Genomic DNA, 20398 nt, shown 5'->3' on the forward strand with positions numbered 1-20398 from the left:
CCTGGGCCAAAGGCAGGTGCTAAACTGCTGAGCCACCCAGGCGTCCCTCCATTGGGTATATACAACACATCATCTTTACTCCTTTATTGATGGACATTTAGGATGCTTCCATATCTTGACTGTTGTAAGTAAATACTTAAGTGAACATAGAGGTACACAGATCTTTTCAAATTAGCTTTTTGCTTTTTTTTAATTTTGAGAGAAAGCATGAGCAGCAGGGTCAGGGACAGAGGGCTGAGCAGAGAGCCTGACGTGGGGGTCAATCCCGGAACTCAAGGATCATGACCCAAGTTGAAGGCAGAGTTTAACAGACTGAGCCATCCAGGTGCCCCATGTGTTTTGCTTTCTTTGAAGGAAAATACCCAGAAGTAGAATGGCTGGATTTATTTTTATTTCTAGGTTTCTGTTTCTGACTTTTTTTTTTTTTTTTTTTAAAGATTTTATTTATTCATTCATGAGAGATACAGGCAGAGGGAGAAGCAGGCTCCATGCACCGGGAGCCCGACGTGGGATTCGATCCCGGGTCTCCAGGACCGCGCCCTGGGCCAAAGGCAGGCACCAAACCACTGAGCCACCCAGGGATCCCAGCCACCCAGGGATCCCTGTTTCTGACTTAAGGAACTTCCATATTGTTTTCCATAGTGGCTGCACCAATGTACATTCCCACCAGCTGTTCACGAGGGTCCCTTTTTTTCCATATTTGTGCCAACACTTGATATTTCTTGTCTTTTTGATAATAGCCATTCTGTCAAGTGTTAGGTCATCTCATTGAGGTTTCATTCTGCATTTCCCTGATGGTTAGTCATGTTGAGCATCTTCATGTGTCTGTTGGCCATCTGTATATTGTCTTTGGGAAAAATGTCTATTTGGAGTCTCTGTCCATTTTTTCTTAAGATTTTATTTTTAAATAATCTCTACACCCAGTATGGGGCTCACACTCAACAGCCCTGAGATCAAGAGTCACATTTTCCACCGACTGAGCAAGCTAGGTGCCCCTATTCCAGGCCTCTGCCCATTTTTTAATCCAGTTGGGTGTTTTTTATAGGAGTTTTTGTAGAATCTGGATGTTTACCTTTACTTGGACCTGTCATTTGCCAAGTATCTTCTCCCAGTCAGTAGGTTTCCTTCATGTGTAAAATTTTAGTTTGATGTAGTCCCAGTTTTGTTTTTTTTAAAGATTGTATTTATTCATGAGAGACACAGAGAAGCAGAGACATAGGCAGAGGGAGAGAAGCAGGCTCCATGCAGGAGCCCCATGCGGGACTCGATCTTGGAACTCTGGGATCACGACCTGAGCTGAAGGCAGATGCTCAGCCACTGAGCCACCTAGGCATCGCAGTGTAGTTCGTTTTAATTTTCAGGTCTTTCATGTATTTTGTGTTTATTTTTGTGTGTGGTGGTATGAAATGGTTGAGTTTCATTCAGTGTGGAGCTTTCTAGTTTTCCTAACACCATTGATTGAATAGACTGTCTTTTCCACATTGCATATTCTTGCCACCTTTGTCATAAATTAATTGACCAATAAGTCTGGGTTTATTTCTGGGCTCTGTCTTCTTTTCCGTAGATTTATGTGTTTTATTTTTGTGCTAATACCATACAGTTTTGATTACTGTAGCTTTGTAGAATAGTTTGAAATCAAGGAGCATGATCCCTCCTGTTTTGTTCCTTGTCAAAATTGCTTTGGCTGTTTGGGGTCATTGTTCCATACCCATTGTTCCAGTTCTGTGAAAAATGGTACTGGTATTTTGATAGGGATTGCATTGAATCTATAGATTATTTTGGATAATAATATATGTTACTGGGATCCCTGGGTGGCGCAGCGGTTTGGCGCCTGCCTTTGGCCCAGGGCGCGATCCTGGAGACCCGGGATCGAATCCCACATCGGGCTCCCGGTGCATGGAGCCTGCTTCTCCCTCTGCCTGTGTCTCTGCCTCTCTCTCTCTCTCTCTCTCTGTGACTATCATAAATAAATAAATAAATTTAAAAAAATGTTACTAAAAAAAATGTTACTAATAAAATGTGGACATTTTAATAGTAACAATTACAATGTGTTTAAATTTGTGTTTTCTTCAGTTTCTTTTCATCAGTGTCTTACAGTTCTCAGAATATAGGTCTTTTACCTCCTTGGTTAAAATTATTTCTAGGTCTTTTAGTCTTTGATGGCAGCTATAAATAGGATTGCTTAATTTCCCCTTCTGCTACTTCATTATTAGTGTATAGAAAGACAACACACACACACACACACACACACACACACACAAAAAGACAACACCTAGGGACTGGGCAGCCCGGGCAGCCCCGGTGGCCCAGCAGTTTGGCGCCACCTTCGGCCAGGGTGTGATCCTAGAGTCCCATGTCGGGCTCCCTGCTTGGAGCCTGCTTCTCCCTCTGCCTGTCTCTCTCTCTCTTTTTCTCGGTCTCTCATGAATAAATAAATAAAATCTTTAAAAAAAAAACCACACATAGGAACTCTATACCAAGTAGTAGGGTGAAAAATCCTATTAAAAAAAAATTATAAAAAAAAAAAATTCTTAGGGCACCTGGGTGGTTCAGTGGTTGAGCATCTATCTGCCTTTGGCTCAGGCCAGGATCCCTGGGTCCTGGGATCGAGTTTCACATGAGGCTCCCTGTGGAGGGCAGCCAGGGTGGCTCAGCGGTTTAGCGCCACCTTTGGCCCACGGCGTGCTCCTGGAGTCCTGGGACCAAGTCCCACGTTGGGCTCCCTGCATGAAGCCTACTTCTCCCTTTGCCTATGTCTCTGTGTGTCTCATGAATAAATAAAATCTTAAAAAATTCTTAGACATAACAATCTTGTACAACTTAAAACATTTCTATCCCATTCCATTTACAATATATGGTATAAACTGACATTTTATGTCAATATATTACTACTTGTTCTAATTATTTGTTTATTTGAATAAGCCATTGTGCCTTTTCCATACCAGGCAGGCTGTTTTAAGTTCTGGATATACAGTGATCAGTCTGTTAATGTTTGTGTATAATTATAAAAATAGCTGATTAAACAAAATAGATCTTAAGAACTATAGATGCTACTTGGAGGGGATTATATAATATAGAAGGTTTTCCAAAACCTAACTTATGACTTTGGTCTTGAACAGTAAGTAAGGAGTTAAAATAGGGGACATCTTCCCAGGAGAAACTAGGCAAAGCATAATTCCACCCTCCTCCCCTGTATTCTCTCTCTCTCTCTAAAATAAATTTTTAGAAAAATGGGAATAGGGCACCTGGGTGGCTCATTGGTTGAGGTCTGCCTTTGGCTCAGGTTGTGATCCCAGGGTCCTGGGATAGAGTCCCGTATCAGGTTCCCCACAGGAAGCCTGCTTTTTCCCGGTCTCTGCCTCTCTCTGTGTGTCTCTCATGAATAAATTTAAATCTTAAAAAGAGAATAAAATAGCATACACTTCAGCATTGTGAGAATTTAAAAAGGTAACATGTAGAGTGTAAAATTCCAGCTGTTAGAAACGAATTACCACAGTAGTCCTTAAATTTTTTACTGTGATTTTTCTGTTGGTAAGATCAAGGCTGAAAAGAAAGTGGGAGCGTATATGAGGCAAACTTTAATAAATCTGTCTTGATGGTTCCCAAGAAGAGGCAGAACCAAACAGAGATTCAAGGGCTGAGAAATAATGTTCATCAAAGGGGCTAACGCAGAATGAAAATAATATTTTAGGGCAACTGGGTGACTCATGGTTGAGCATCTGTATGCTTTTGGCTCAGGTTGTAATCCTGCTGTCCTGGGATCGAGTCCCACGGGGAGCCTGCTTCTCCCTCTGTCTGTATGTCTCTGCCTCACTCTTTGTCTCTCTCGTGAATAAATAAAATCTTAAGCATTTTTTAGAAGCATGGGCCGGGATCCCTGGGTGGCGCAGCGGTTTCGCGCCTGCCTTTGGCCCAGGGCGCGATCCTGGACACCCGGGATCGAATCCCACGTCGGGCTCCCGGTGCATGGGGCCTGCTTCTCCCTCTACCTATGTCTGCCTCTCTCTCTCTCTCTCTCTGTGTGACTATCATAAATAAATAAAAATTAAAAAAAAAAAAACTTAAAAAAAATTGAAGCATGGGCCAAAAACTATAGAAAAGTGGACACAGCCATGTGCAAGGACCCCTTAAAAGAATGTTAAGAAATTCCAGATAGGTTTTTCTGTTAGCAGCTAGAATACAGGTACTCTTATCCAATCATGGAAATTAATATTAAATAGCTAAGAAAACTGAAGAGTACTGTGTATTCTTTGAAAATAGAAGGAAACGTGGTTTTCACACTGTAATTTGTGATGTAGTGGAATGTGAAATCAATTTTGCGGATTCATATCAGGATTTTTATACACCCATATTAGGTTGTTGTAAAGTGAGAACCTGGGTCATGATCTTACAAAGTTTGAAAGCCATTTTAAAGAGAAACCTAGGTATATCTTCAGATAAGATCTACTTCAGATCAATTATTAGCAGCCAGGCTTTTGTGAATCCTTCTGGCATATGGTACAATAAATATGACATTTATTATAAGAAACAGAGGAGTTAGAAGTTACTCTTTCTTATGAATTCAAAGGTAGAAAACATTTCACCATTAATATATTTATTTTTAAAAGATTTTATTTATTCATGAAACACACACACAGAGGCAGAGAGACACAGGCAGAGGGAGAAGCAGGCTCCATGCAGGGAGCCTGATGCAGGACTCAATCTGGGTCTCCAGGATCACGCCCTGGGCTGAAGGTGGCGCTAAACCGCTGAGCCACTGGGCTGCCCTCACCATTAATATTTAAAGTTCCTACTAACAGGTGCTGTTAACCTGGACCCATAGCTTAGGGGAGAGAGAATTGTCCTTACCAACAAAGGTCACATCTTAAACTGTGAATGCAAATTTGAGAGGGAATTGGGGTTTAACATCCAATGCTAGATCAGTGTTTCTCATACTTGAATATGTCTAGGATTCAGATTCAGTAGGTGGGTGGTGGGGTTTGAGAGTCTAACTTTTCCTGTGATGCCATTGCTGCAAACTACACGTTTAAATAGGTGGTGAAGCCATTATGGAATCAAACCTTTTATTTATTTATTTATTTTTTTATGATAGTCACAGAGAGAGAGAGAGAGAGAGAGGCGCAGAGACACAGGCAGAGGGAGAAGCAGGCTCCATGCACCGGGAGCCCGACGTGGGATTCGATCCCGGGCCTCCAGGATCGCGCCCTGGGCCAAAGGCAGGCGCCAAACCGCTGCGCCACCCAGGGATCCCGGAATCAAACCTTTTAATTCTAGGTTCATAAAGTTAAATAAAAATAATGAAGGTGTCTTGAAGATAGAATACGGGCGTTAGAGAAGTTCTATTCAGTGAACATGAATTGAGTAATGTAGGCCGGCCTTGATATTTTAGGTCATGAGATCTGTTCAGAGGATTTGATTAAGTAACCCTTCATTGAACATAGTTCTTTACTTTTCCAGATGAGGAAATTGAGGCATAGAGCTTAATTCCCCAAATTTATAAAGCTGGTTGGTGGCAGAACTAAGATTTGCAGCTAGGAGTGAGCACTTAGCAGCTTGTTTTTGAAGAACGCTACAGTAATAAGCCCCCTTGTAATGATGCTCAGGTTTAAAAGGCAGAGCTGGAACCTATAATCAGACTGTCTTAAAAAACTGGGAGTAACTTACCATTTCACTTTCATTACTGTATTTCAGGTAACCAGTATCTCTTTTTACCACCAAATCGTTACATTTTCCATGGCGCTGAGGTATATTCAGACTCTGAAGATGACGTCTTATCCTCTAGTTCTTGTGGCAGTAACAGTGATAGTGGAACCTGCCAGAGTCCAAGTTTAGAAGAACACTTGGAGGATGAAAGTGAGATTGAAGAATTTTACAATGGTTTGGAAGATGAAGCTGATGTCAATGAGAGAGCTGGAGGAACTGGATTTGGAATTGATGGAGGTGATCAAGAGGCAGTCAATGAAGCTATATCCATGAAACAGGAAGCAACAGATACTAACTATCCATCAAACAAATCATAATGTAGTAATTGTCCAGGTACAGGAATTGTTCCACCAGCATTAGGAATTTCAGCATGTCAAAATGAATGTTTACTTGTGAATTCAACAGAGCAAGGAAACCAGAAAGGTGTAATATTTATAGACTGGTAAATTAGATTGTTTTTTCATGGATAATTTTTAACTTCTTATTTCTGTACTTGTACACTCAACACTAACTTTTTTTAAAAGAAGGGTACTAAGTATCTTTAATCACATGTTGGTCAAGACTTTTCTTTTAAAGGTTCATTTGTATGATACATCCATATGTATATATAATTTTGTTCTTGCCTAGTGAATTTCAACATTTTAAAGTTTTCAAAAAGCCATTGGAATGTTAAATTAATGTAAAGGGAACAGCTTATCTAGACCAAAGAATGGTATTTTCACACTTTTCTTTGTAACATTGAATGGTTTGAACTCCTTAAATGTCTGTTCTGCTAAACTTTTGATTCTTTATTAGCACACAATTACCTATTTTTAAACACTGGCATTTTCCAAAACTTGTGGCAGCTAACTTTTTAAAAATTTCATGACATGCAGTATGTATAGAGGGAAGTCAACAATATGTGGGAGAGCACTTAGTTGTCCTTGCTTTTTAAAGTAAGACTTGGTGCTAAGAGTTTCAGGAATACTGTATTGTTGAAGATGGCTTTTGTACTTCCTGTGGACATGTAGTAATGTCTATATTGGCTCCTAAAACTAAGCTGAAAAAAAATAAATGCTTTGGAAATGTTTCAATTGCTTTAGAAACAATAGTCCCTGCCTGGGTACCCTTAGTTTCAAGAATATTTGCCCTTGTTTAAATACCTATCACTGTGGTAGAGCTTGCATTGCTTCTTTCCCACAAGTATTAAACTGCCCATATGTGAATATGCAAAGCCTTTATGAATCTATAATAATGGTACTTCATCTGGGGAGAGTGTAATATTTTGGACCGCTGCTTTTCTTTTCCCTTAATGAGGAGAGCAACAGGCCACTGATTACGGTTCCAAAGTACTGAGATGTTAATTATAACTCAGCCAGTAAGTACATGTCTCCTGTTGGGAGGATTTGTGTAATAGACATCAAACTGCTAGCCTGGTATTATGAAGATGAACATGGTAATAACTTTTAATAGAATAGTTAATAAATGAAACTAGTTCCTATAACATCTTTATTTAAAAGCTTAGCCTGCCTTAAAACTAGAGATCAAACTTTGTCAACTGCAGAAGCTTCTTAGCCTTTCAAAAAAAAGTTCATACTTTATAAAATTGCACAGAGCAATTTTCCACACCTTCCCCCACATTACTCCCACATTATAAAGTATTCTTCCTAATGTTGCTTTAGTATTTATTACAGTTTTAAAAAAGGGTTTGAAATATAGCTGTTCTTTAAGGATAAAATATCCAGCCAGGACCATTACTGCCAGAGAGAAAAATTTTATTGAATGGCCATTATTTCCCTACTTTGAAGATGTTTCAATCTGAATTTATTTGGCTACACTAAAGAATGCAGTATATTTAGTTTTCCATTTGCATGATGTGTGTTTGTGCTATAGATGATATTTTAAATTGAAAAATTTGTTTTAAATTATTTTTACAGTGAAGACTGTTTTCAGCTCTTTTTATATTGTACATAGTCTTTTATGTAATCTACTGGCATATGTTTTGTAGACTGTTTAATGACTGGATATCTTCCTCCAACTTTTGAAATACAAAACCAGTGTTTTATACTTGTACACTGTTTTAAAAAGTCTATTAAAATTGTCATTTGACTTTTTTGTTAAATTACATCGCTCAAGGTATAAAATTTTAAAGAGAATTTGTACACCTTTGAGGGCCATATTAAGATGCTTCTCACATTTTTTCATTCTACTTATGAGTCTAACCAGAATAATAAGCAAACACTGATACTGCAGATTGTAGGAGTTGTGTCCTCCCCAAAAGTTTCAAAACTAATATTTCAATCTTAAGCCCCAAGAGCCTTTGTTAGGTGAAAGAGAGGCAAGGCAAGGCCCGAACTTGACATATGAAAGACCGGACATAGGCTTAGCACTTTGGGATTGGGGAGACCAGCATAGTGGAATCGTAGTGAACTCGAGTTTATGTGCTATAAAAGCTGTGAAAGTCTAATGCTTCATGGATAAGACAAGTTTTTTAATACACAGGAAGGTGTGGACAAAAAATGGAGACCACATTTGGTATGAAGTTTTCAAGGCTGATCTGCAACCTTAGTCCATCAAGTTTGAGTGACAACGTACTGTTAAAACAGCCAGGGACATGCCCCTTCGAAAGTATATGTAATGAATAAAACCTTGACTGGCAGTTTCCTTATCTCAGGACTCTTGCCTTCCTCACCAGTGTACTTTTTTTTTTTTTTTTTTTTAAGATTTTATTTATTTAGTCATGAGCGACACAGAGAGGCAGAGACACAGGCAGAGGGAGAAGCAGGCTCCATGCAAGGAGCCAGATGTGGGACTCCATCCCGGGTCTCCAGGATCACACCCTGGGCTGCAGGCGGCGCCAAACTGCTGCGCCACCGGGGCTTCCCACCAGTGAACTTTTGAAGTGAATTTTAAAGTAGTACTCTGCCCTGGTATGTCCGGTTATCACTAGAACTACCTGTAAAATCTCGTCCTCAGATATAAAAATAAGGAACAGTGACTTCATTCGCTATATGCAAAAAATGGGAAGGCAGTTTATACCTTGAAAGGTGGTGGTGGTCATTTTAAGTAGTTAAGTATTTGTTCTTAATTTTTATTTGAAAGAAGTCTTAACTCCTAGACTTGTAACCTCGAAGGGGAGTGTGTATAGTATGCACACCATAAGCTCTCCTCAGAAATGAACAAAGTCTAAAGTCTTAAGCTAGGGTGTTTCCAGAAATACAGAGGAAAAGTCTAATGACCTCTCCTACCCCAACCATAGTTGCCTGGGCATCACCCCTTAGAACATTTAATTAGCGTAAGTAGGCCTGTGCATAGTTTTAAAAAAAGGTATTTCCAGGGGATTCAAAGGTATAGCAAGGGTTGAGAGAAAAACAAAAAACAGGAGTTCCCTTCTTCATGTAACATTCCATTCCAGGGGGGGCAGCTGGCCTCACTGGAAGGTAGACTTCCAGGAAACAGACTACTCTCCATTCGTCTCTAGAAGTAGTTCACCAATTAGCAAACATTGGCAAGAATAGCTACTGAAATAGGGTGAATTCCTTAGTGTAAACCTCCATAAGGAGTATGGATGGCTAAAGTGCAAAAGAAAATGGGGAGTTGGGAAGTGGCTGTGAACAGGAACATCTGCCCTTGCTCTCAGCTTGCCATTCGCTCTTCAAGGCAAAGACTGCCCTATTATACTTAGAAGACTTGTTAAACTAAATGCGGTAAAAACCAAATGTAAGAAAAGCCAGGACTTAACTGAATCCAGGAGCTACAAACACATAATCGCTCTTACTAGATCTGAATGGAAGCCAGATATTTTCTCGTTTACAGTCAACTCCATTATAGTCCTTACAATTTAGTGAACTCAGTATTTTGCTTACCTTTTAATCTACAAAGCTCAAGATATTTTTGCTATTTTTTAAACTAGGCTCCACACCCATTGTGGAGTCCACTGCAGAGCTGGAACTCGAGACCCTGAGATCAAGGCTTGAAACTGGGCCACCCAGGCACCCCTCTTGCTATTTTTTAAAGGAAATAACTTGAACACTCTTAAATGGTATTTTAGTTTTCCACCATTAATCTCCTTATTAATGCTACTTACTGTATGTCTGCAGCAACAGAGGGAGGAGAAGAGTATCAGACTTACCTAAATTAAGCCTTGTACTGTTGTGCTTCTGGATAAGAAGCCAGGTTCTTGTTAAAATATTTGTTCAATGAAATCCATCTGTATTAATCCAAAGTGGCTATTTCACAGATCAGCTACATAAGCATAGACATTACTAAAGAGAAAAATCATATGACATATACACATTCATGTGTTTTCAATGTGAACAATCACTACCGTCAAGAAATGGATGCACAGGGAAACAGTATAAAAAAGTGGTTTTCAGAGGGAGACTGTTACTTTGTGCTCAATTATCATATGTGAGAATACTGTTAAGGGCTTCCATCTATATGAAGAGATACCTATGGCTTACTACTGGGAGTTCTTAAGTTAAATTGAAAAGTATAGGTCCAAAATCCCTTCTCCAAAAACCTTGGGCTCATTTGCATTTTGGGATTATGAATGTTTATGAAATTTTTATTTTTAAAATTGTTATTTTTTTTTAGAGATTTTAATTTATTCATGAGAGACACACAGAGAGAGGCAGAGACACCAGCAGAGGGAGACGCAGGTTCCATGCAAGGAGCCTGGTGTGGGCCTCAGTCTGGGGTCTCTAGGATCACGCCCTGGGCTGAAGGTGGTGCTAAACCACTTAGCCACCTGGGCTGCTCCTGAATGTTAATGAAATTTTTAAAGCGCCCTACCGAGTCTGAGGAGCACCTAAGCTCAAACACTAAGAAGTAAAGCAAACCTAGTAATACCACAGTAAAAAGTACAAATAGTCCCATATAATATAAAAGCCTCAACAATTCAAGTTTTGCTGCAAAATGAGATATGCAAACTATTTTCAGAGGAGTTATGGACTCTGGAATATAGCTAAGAAAATTGGAGACCTCTGTAAAACAAATTCTGTGTGGGAACAGAAATAATCCAAAATTTAAAAGACCTTTCCTTGAGACATTGAGGAATCTGGAATTTTCTATGAGAACCACTGAAAGGTTAAATATTAAACCAATAAATCTTTATTACTTAAACATTTCACGGCATTTTAAAAAATAAATTTAAAAAATAAATATTTGCATTATAGCAGAAAGTCACATGTGTTGCATCAACTCACTGTTACAGTTCATCACAAGAGATAACTAAGCATCAGCACCATAAAAATCGTGTTAAGATTTGTTTCTAAAAATTCAAGGAAATCATTCTAAAGCATTGAAAATTCTGAAATAAATACCAACCTGCAGCATCAGTAGTTTTTGGAAGCTATAAGCCAGCAGTTGGTTCTCCTAGTAGCCAGTTTCTATTCTTGGCAGCTATAGGACTTTTTTCCAGTACTAAATATTAAGCTTTCTGATAACCTCCCATTTATCAGTAGCATCTCCAGGTTCACAAAAGCAAAGAACTACAAGTTATTTAGATAATTCCTATCTGTAATTTAGATTTGCACAAGGATATTTATTCTAGTAAAAAAGCAAAAACTGTTTCATCATGCTAATTTTTTGCTTTTATAGATTCTCAATAAGATTTAATCATAATTATTAAACCTTTTAAATGTCAGCTCAGTTCAATTACAACCATAGAAACTGTACTGGTATCAGAACATAACTATTTTATTACAAAACTTAACATTATTTACAAAATGAAAAAATAATTGAATGACTATTGCAGGCCAAAGATAAAGGTTTTTCACTCAGTGATTGAAAATTAAGCAACATTTCCATGCATTCACACACCAGATCATTTGTGAAATATGCAAACTCTTAAAATTCATGTTAGTAAAACTTCAATGTATTCACAATACTTGTATGTTTATTGGAAGATGGCAAAAAAAAATCCATGGTTCTGTACATTAAGTCTAATATTAACACAGTTTGTTCATTTTCCTTTAATATTTTTTGGCTTTCATGAATACTCATAGCATTGAACATTTTGCAAGTAAGAATTATTATAAGTACCTCTGTCACCTTGCTGAATTCATCACCACAAGAAAAACACAAATAATTAGTTTAATGCTTTTGCAATAAACTGATTAGTTATTTCCAAAGTTATATTAAACTGAAGCCTTCATTATGATCAATTGCTTGAATCAGCTTAGAGCGTAGAGTTTCTTTTTCGGTGTATTTTGGAAGATCCAGAAGATTAAAACAGGTATGGGAAACTGGGAGATATTCCTCACCACCTCCTGTTGACTGGATGACTAGTTTTAGACTCTTCATACCAAGAATAGGTATTCGATCACTACCTGTCAAAAATACTACCAAGAAAAAAAATCATTCAGCCAACCACTTTTATCAAAACAGTGTGGAGTACCAAGGTACTTAGTACTATCACCATGGCAAACCTTTACATTAATTTTTGTTTTTAAAAAGATTTTATTTATTCATGAGACACAGGCAGAGAGGCAGGCAAAAGGAGAAGCAGGCTCCCAGTGGGGGAGCCTGATGCAGGACCAGATCCCAGAACCCTGGGATCAAGCCCTGAAGCCAGAGGCAGACACTCAACCACTGTACCATCCAGGCATCCCTACATTAACATGTAATGTGGAAGCCTAACCAGATTTATGGAAGCATGATTTGAGACATACTAATTATGCATCCATACAATATTTTTTCTTTAAAAGTGTAATCTTAATGTTAGCACTTAAAAAATGTTTGATGAATAAATGACTATTATTCTTGACAAAACATTTGAGAGCCATTCTTTTGGGAATAGCCATTTAGTCTATATATCAAATACAAAATGTAGGTTTGATTATTATTCCCCTTTTAATGTGTTTTTGGGCATTTTTGAACAAAAATTTATAATGGACAGCCAAAACTCAAATCACTTGAATGACGTGTCATTCTTAGAATATACAAAATAATCTAAGATTCACATTTCAACTGTCAAAAAGGGATTGACCAAAAGATTCTTGGCGATAGCAGGAATATCAAAGGGAGTGTCATTTCCTGATGAATGGATAAAGATGTGGTGTATACACACAATGTAATATTATTCAGCCATTTTAAAAAATGAAATCTTACTTTCAAAGACATGCATGGAGCTAGAGAGTATTATGTTAAGCGAAATAAGTCAGAGAATGACAAACCACATGATCTCACTCATATGTGGAATTTAGGAAAGAAAACAGATGAATATATGGGAAAGGGGGAAAGAAAAAGGAGAGAGGAAAACAAGCCCTAAGTGACTCTTAATAGAGAACTGAGGGTTGGAAGGGAAGCGGGTGAGGGATGGGCTAAATGGGTTATGGGTATTGAGGAGGGCACTTGTTTTGATGAACACCAAGAATTGTATGTAAGTGATGAAGCACTGAGTTCTACTCTCGAAACCAATATTGAGCTGTACGTTAACTAACAAAATTTAAGTAAAAAAAACCCCACAAACACAGGGAGTGTTATTTCAATTAGAACCCACATCTGACAGATGAAAGACACATAAAAATTAGGATATAAATAAGTACTAAGTCCTAGAAAAAGTTCTATTTTCTACAGAAATCCCCAAAGTTTTGATATGGAAGCCAAAAGAAAAAAAAGGAAAAAAGCTATCCTCTAAAGATCTTTTTAGAAATTCTACAAGGAATTACAACCCCAATTGATTGTAATCAGTGTTACAGTTTGTTTTCATTTGAAAGAACCAATTTTATTTGAGGCAAATTGAATGTAGCTTTCAAAACAAAACATAATAATGCAAATCAAAAATTCACTCAAATTGAAAATTAACAACAGTACCTTGGAATAATACTATAAGGAAAGAACCTTATCCAACAAACTGAATCAACTAATCTCCTATGAAAATAAGTTTAATAGTTAATTCAATTTCCCATAAAACAAAGTACAGTTAGAAATACTTACACAGAAATTGTTTTTTCTTTTCCAATGGTAATTCATGAAATACTTCCCAAAAAATTTTTATCGTTGGATGCTCTGCCCAATACTCCCCTTTGTATTCTGTATTCTAAAACAACATAATCTTTCATTAATATTAAGTGATGTTAGTTTTGTCTTGTATCTGACAGATTTTCTTGGTAGTCAAGTGTCTATAATGGCCCTGAATGATCTGTCTCCTGCTTGCTTGTGTAGCCCCTCCCACAGTGTATAGGCCTGACTATGTAATCATTAAGATACTGTGGGTAGGAGAAATACATGACTTCTGAGGCTAAATCATAAAACACTCTGTGGCTTCAACCTCTTTTTGACCATTCACTCTGGGGAGAGCCAGGTGCTATTTCAAGAGGACAATTATAGAGCCCTATGGAGGGATCTTTGTGGTGAGACACTAGGCTTTTAGTCAATAATCTTGTGAGTGAGCCATCCTAAAAGGGTATCTATCCTTAATCAAGCCTTCTGATGACTAAAGCACCAATCAGTATCTTGACTGCAACCTCATGAGAGACTGCTAAGTTAAAAGCACCCAGCTAAAGCCTTCCTGAAATTCTAACTCACAGAAAGCGAGAAAATAAATGTTCACTGCTACTTTTAAGCCATTGAATTTTTAAAAACATTACACTTTTTTTTTTTTTTTTTTTTTTTTAATTTCATGACAGACAGAGAGGCATAGACATAGGCAGAGGGAGAAGCAGGGTTCCTCTAGGGAACCTGATGCAGGACTGGATCACCAGACCCTGGGATCATGCCCTGGGCTGAAGGCAGATGCTCAACCACTGAGCCACCAGGTGTCCCTTAAGCCACTAAACTTTGGGGTAATCTGCAGCAATGGAGCTAGGGTACTTCTCTTTAAAAAATATACTAGCATTAAGAGAAAAGTTGTGGTAGAGAGAAGCACATTAGTAAATCTTAAACTGTAAAGTGCTCTCTAAAATTCAGCCACTGGGGCGCCTAGGTGGCTCAGTCGGTTAAGTGCCTGCCTTCAGCTCAGGTCATGATCCCAGGGTCCTGGGGTTGATTCGCATCAGGATTCTAGCTCAGGGGGGAGCCTGTTTCTCCCTCTCTTTCTGCTCCCCATCCCTCGCTCCTGCTCTAATAAATAAAAAATCTTTATACAATAAAATCCAGCCACAGTTGGCCTTAACTTTTAGTTCTTAACAAGAACCTTCCAGCATTAGGGCCCTTGGACACACTGTTCCCTCAACCTAGACCTATTTTAGATATATCCATCCTCCTTCTTGCTTTGTTCATCAGGCTAATTTCTACTTATCCTTTAGGACTCAGGTTAAATGTCACCAAATTCACTCATGATTCATTCAACACAGTTTTAGTCAAAATCTGGAGCCCTTGGGGAAACTGCAGTGTACAAAGTCCTTACTTACCCTGTAAGAGACTACCATCTACTCAGAGGCTTTCCCAGATTTGTGTATAAGTTCCTCTTTATATACTATTCACTGAACACTCTTCCTTTGTATTCATCAGAGTTTTTTTTTTTTTTTAAGATTATTTATTCGTGAGAGACACAGAAGGAGAGAGAGAGGCAGAGACACAGGCAGAGGGAGAAGCAGGCTCCATGCAGGGAGCCTAATGTGGGACTCGATCCCAGGTCTCCAGGATCACGCCCCGGGCTGAAGGCGGCGCTAAACCGCTGAGCCACCGGGGCTGCCCTCATCAGAGTTAAATTATTTCATGTCTACCATATTACAGGGCAAAAATCACATTTCAATCTTATTTATTGAGGTCTCTCTAATGTCTTGCATGTTACTAAGTATCTGTAGGGGCTCAATAAGTATTTGCTGCTAATGGCCTTCTTAAATTTTGGGCTATTTGTAGCCATGATTATCTCAATAACTAATCTCTTAAAATCTACAAAATATTTGCTATTTATTTGTAAACAGGTTTGGAGAAAATGGCTGAAATTCTAGCAACCAGTTAATGGATTAATGAATATGAATTATAGTCTGTGAGCATGTTAGTAGGGAATGAAAGAAGGATGGCTAAAGTTTTTTTCCTTTTTATTTTTATTTTATTTTTTTTTAATTTTTATTTTTTTTAAATTTTTATTTATTTATGATAGTCACAGAGAGAGAAAGAGAGGCAGAGACACAGGCAGAGAGAAGCAGGCTCCATGCACCAGGAGCCCGACGTGGGAATCGATCCTGGGTCTCCAGGATCGCACCCTAGGCCAAAGGCAGGCGCCAAACCGCTGCGCCACCCAGGGATTCCAGTTTTTTTCCTTTTTAAAAAAAACTTCTAAATGCTTCTGGGGAAATATGTACACAGTCCTGATGAAAGAAAGCATTTAAAATCACAAATCATAATTACTGAAATTAAAATGAATCACATATACAAGGGAAGAAATCAAATATACTAAGTACACTAAATAACTAAACCATCTTACTGAATATTTCTATCAAGTGAGGTTTTAAGTACTTACTGAGTGCTCTTCTGTGCTCTGGGAATATAGTAGTGAACAAAGAGACAAAATCCTACCTTCATGGCGCTTACAATGTAGTTGGGGAAGGAGCCACAGATGGTAAAAGACAAGTCAAATTCAAAGAGAAAATAAAGCAGGGAAGGGAGACAGGGTATGGGTGTGGGTGTATATGCACACTCAATTTTAGGTAAGTTAGCCATTAAAGGTCTCTGAGAAGGTATAAAGACAAAGGAAGTAAGAGAAAGAACTCTTTTGGAATTATCAAGGTGAAAAGAGTTCCAAGCACAGGGAATAGTTAATAGAAAGGCCCCAAGACTGGCTCTGCAAAGAGGCCATTAAGGCTGAAGTAGTTTAAGTGAGAAGAATGACAGGAGAGGAAGCTAAAAGGACAAATTGTGTAGGATGTAAAGTGTGATGAGAAGCCATTGTATCTTTTTCATTTTAGGGTGATTGGAGGTGGAATCCATTTCCACTGGGGTCTCCTTAAAGTCAGTACAGCTTTCTTCTCTTTAGCAGATCAATTTAACCCCAAAAAAGAAATCTTCACTTTCCTTCCTGAAGGATTTAAGCTTGCCTATCAGCTTTCCTCAGTTCTTCTTGGTTTCCCAGATTCTGTGGCTCTCCCTAGAGTTGTCCTTTGCTGGGTCAGAGATAGAACCTGAGGAATCTAACAATCTCTTAAATTAGCTCTGAAGTAATTCTATTGCTTTTAACCTAACCAAGCATACTGCCACTACAGCAACACAATGTACCAATTCCTGAGCCTTTTAGAAATTTCAGGGTGTGAAATGGGTTGCCTCTTAAAAACCCTCTCAGGAGGCTTAGAATTCCATTTTCTTTGCTTTATTTATTTATTTTTTTAAAATTTTTATTTATTTATGATAGTCACAGAGAGAGAGAGAGAGAGAGAGAGAGAGAGGCAGAGACATAGGCAGAGGGAGAAGCAGGCTCCATGCACCCGGAGCCCGACGTGGGATTCGATCCCGGGTCTCCAGGATCGCGCCCTGGGCCAAAGGCAGGCGCTAAACCGCTGCGCCACACAGGGATCCCCATTTTCTTTGCTTTAATCATTCATCAACTTATCCATGCATTTTCTGTCTTCCAAAACTATTTTTTCCCTTGGTTAATAATATTTTTAGACTATATTTAGAAATATTTATATTTAGAAATATTTAGAAATATATATTTAAAAGACTTCATTTATTTATTCGAGAGAGAGAGAGAAAGGCAGAGGGAGAAGCAGACTCCATGCCTGATGCAGGACTCGATCCTGGGACTCCAAGATCACGCCCTGGGCCGAAGGCAGGTGCTCAACCACTGAGACACCCAGGCGTCCCTCTCTATTTCTATTTTCATTCCTTTATTGTCATTCTAGTGAGATTTTGGAAAGGAAGAGAGATAAACGTGTTTATTCTAGTATGTTCAACTAGAAGTCATAATTATTTAAATTAAAAAATGTATTCCTTAAATTATTACATAGTAAAATTAGCTTTTTCTGGTTCTAGGACTTTTAAGCACATGTACAGACTTGTATACCTACCACATCAGGATACTGAACACTTCCATCACCCCAAAGAACTCTCTTGTGTTACCCTCTGCTGTCACAAAGTCCCTCCATCCCTAGTCTTTTCAAAAAGTCCTATACATGGAATTTTAAAGTATATAACCCTTTGAGATTGGCTTCCTCACACTACATAGGACTCTAAGAGTCATCCCTGTTGCTGTATATATCATTAGTGTATTCCTTTTTATTGCTCAGTAGTATTCTACTGTATGGATATACCCTAGGTTGGTTTATCCATTCACTCAATGAAGGACATCTGGGTTGTTTCTACTTTTTGACATGTTTGCAGATTTTTAAAAATAAAATAAAAAAAAATTGTGGTAAAATACCTGTAACAAAGTTTACCATCTTAAACTCTTTTTAAATGTACAGTTTGGTGGCATTAAATCACTTCACACCATTATGCAACCATCACTACCATCCAGCTCCAGAATTCTTCATTCAGCTAAACTCAAACTCTGAACTCATTAAACAGTAATGCCCCATCTCCCCTTGTTTACAGATTTTTGTGTGAATATGACTTAATATCTTAGAGTGGAACTGCTAGGTCATGTAGTAAGTACATATTTAACTTTATAAGAAAATGTCAAACTGAAAAAAAAAAAAAAAAAAAAAAGAAAATATCAAACTGTTCCCAAAGTGGCCATACCATTTGTATTTCCACCAGCAATGTATGAAAGTTCCCAATGCTTTGTATCCAACTATTAATGCAAAAAAATCTATCAGAGATTGCTAGATTACAAAGATGGGAAAAGTTATGAATCAAATTTGCATACATCTTTCTCAAAGCTGATCTAACCTAGCACTTTTTATTCAATGTTTATCTGAAGAAATACCTGAGAGTTCTTTGTATAGAGAAGGAGGAAAAGAAAAAAGTTGTTTAAAAATTCCCAATCTTCTTCCTAAAGATCCCTTTATTGGCTAAGGCACTAGTAATGAAGATCATGAAGATTATTTACTTTCTGCTAAAAAATTTAATATTGAGAGTAATCACAAAACAAAACAAAACAAAACAAAAAACAATGACCTTAAAGCAATGTGTGTGCTTTGCATAATGGTTTTCCTATGATTGGGCAGAATGAAAACTTAAGTTTTAGCTGAGACCTTTATCTGACCTCTGTCATAAAGGACATTTTTCCAATGAAAACTATCACTACCACAAGTACAAAAATCTAGTATCTAATTCATATACAACTAAAATTCATTGTGGAGTAAGAAGAGTACAGTGTTTTCCTATAAAAAGGACTGCAATAAATAGTGTAAAGTGGAAAACAGTAAGTGAGAGAGCAAATTTTCCATCAACAAGACCATATTTTCCTTTTGCTTTTCCATTAAAACAATTTTATAGATTTGTTTTCCCCTACCTTTTCCAGTTCCTTCCAATCATAATTTGTGTTTCCAATAACCATTGCTTGTAGTTCATTTGGCTGGAAGAGCTGAAGGACCTTTCCTCCACAGACCTTATGAAAGCCCGCATGAAAAGCATCAAACAAGGAAGCCACTGATTTATTGAATATGTAATCCACATAAGCATCAACAAACTCCTGCCTAGAAATGAAAAGGCATACATGACATAGAATATAAAAATAATTTTTTAATGGAGAATGTAGTCTTATTATAAGTTTGAGTGCTCCGTACTTTTTGCTACTCATATTTAAAACTGAGAAAATATGAGTAAGATTCTTAAGGGACAAAGTGTTTATGGACAAGTTTATTATTCTTTCTAGACAAAAATCCAGTATAAACTAGTAGGCATGTAGACTTAATCTATCATTCATAGCCTAATGTAAATGAGGTTATTCTGAGGTAAAATGTCATTTCCTAATGGGAAGAATGATGATGCAAATGTCTATCAAAATAATTTTTAAATACTCACAAATTATTGAGATTTATATGCACCATTCCACATGTAGCCCTAAAAAGAATCATCTGTCAAAAAATATCAGGTGATGAAAAAATGAGAGCTCTGGGATTCAGACTAATGAGACAAGTTACAGTCTGTTTCTCCTTGAGTTTCAATGAATCTGAAAAGAAAATTTCTTTTAAGTACCCTCTATGCCCAAGATGCAGCTTGAACTCATGACCCTGAGATTAAGAGTCACATGGTCTACCAACTGAGCAAGCCAGGTATCCCAGCAAAATTCATTTTAAAAACTAAATACCCAAAAGGGTTATTAAGCATTCAAAAGGATAATCATTAAAGATTATAAGCACAGTTTCTTTTCAAAAGTAAGTGCGTATACATATATGTAGCCATATGCACACAAACACTTCTGATGCTTTTTCCTGCCATGATACAAAAGGAAACTGTAAAAAAAAAAAAAAAAAAAAAAAAAAAGGTTCCTTTATCCAGTAATTAGCACTACAGTTTTATTCATTTTGTTCTGTTAACTACAAACATTTTATGCAGCTATCTGGTCAAATAATAAGAATGGGTACCAGAAAATTTCAGTATTTTATATGTCTGTCTTCCAAATTAAAAAGGATAATTCTATAAGTGAGAATACTGGCAAATTCAGTTATCCATAGGTAATTTTCTTAGCAATTATAAAATAATTCCAAGTGAATTTACATTAAAAAAAAAAAGGTTAAAGGAAGCCATTGTAATATGAAATTAGGCAGGCCTAAGGAAAAATAAATAACATATGTTATTAGGTTCTGATGAAAAAGCAGCAGATAATTTTGGTATGCATAATTTTATAATTCATTTAACTGGAAAGTGAAATTTATCTGTACAAATG

At 37.5% G+C, this 20398-nt stretch overlaps 2 protein-coding genes across 18 annotated transcripts in view; one reads left to right on the plus strand and one right to left on the minus strand.

Annotated features, from left to right (window-relative positions):
* Nucleotides 1-8350, plus strand: part of SIRT1 (sirtuin 1) — a 32399-nt gene extending 24049 nt beyond the window's left edge. For 3 of the 4 annotated variants that reach the window (XM_038534097.1, XM_038534099.1, XM_038534100.1), the window contains one exon: nt 5692-7807. In XM_038534097.1, the coding sequence (XP_038390025.1) occupies nt 5692-6020 (329 nt within the window). In that variant the 3' untranslated portion in view covers nt 6021-7807. Of the gene's footprint in view, nt 1-5691; nt 7808-8184 lie in introns of those variants that run through there. The other variant, XM_038534098.1, reaches the window with a different exon arrangement.
* A 3011-nt stretch (nt 8351-11361) lies between these two features.
* Nucleotides 11362-20398, minus strand: part of HERC4 (HECT and RLD domain containing E3 ubiquitin protein ligase 4) — a 132857-nt gene continuing 123820 nt past the window's right edge. For all 14 annotated transcript variants that reach the window (XM_038534091.1, XM_038534083.1, XM_038534088.1 and 11 more), the window contains 3 exons: nt 19022-19205; nt 13624-13726; nt 11362-12026 (listed from right to left, as the gene is read on the minus strand). In XM_038534091.1, the coding sequence (XP_038390019.1) occupies nt 11818-12026; nt 13624-13726; nt 19022-19205 (496 nt within the window). In that variant the 3' untranslated portion in view covers nt 11362-11817. The remainder of the gene's footprint in view (nt 12027-13623; nt 13727-19021; nt 19206-20398) is intronic.

The sequence above is a fragment of the Canis lupus genome, chromosome 4 (assembly GCF_011100685.1).
Source record: "Canis lupus familiaris isolate Mischka breed German Shepherd chromosome 4, alternate assembly UU_Cfam_GSD_1.0, whole genome shotgun sequence".
NCBI lineage: Eukaryota > Metazoa > Chordata > Mammalia > Carnivora > Canidae > Canis > Canis lupus.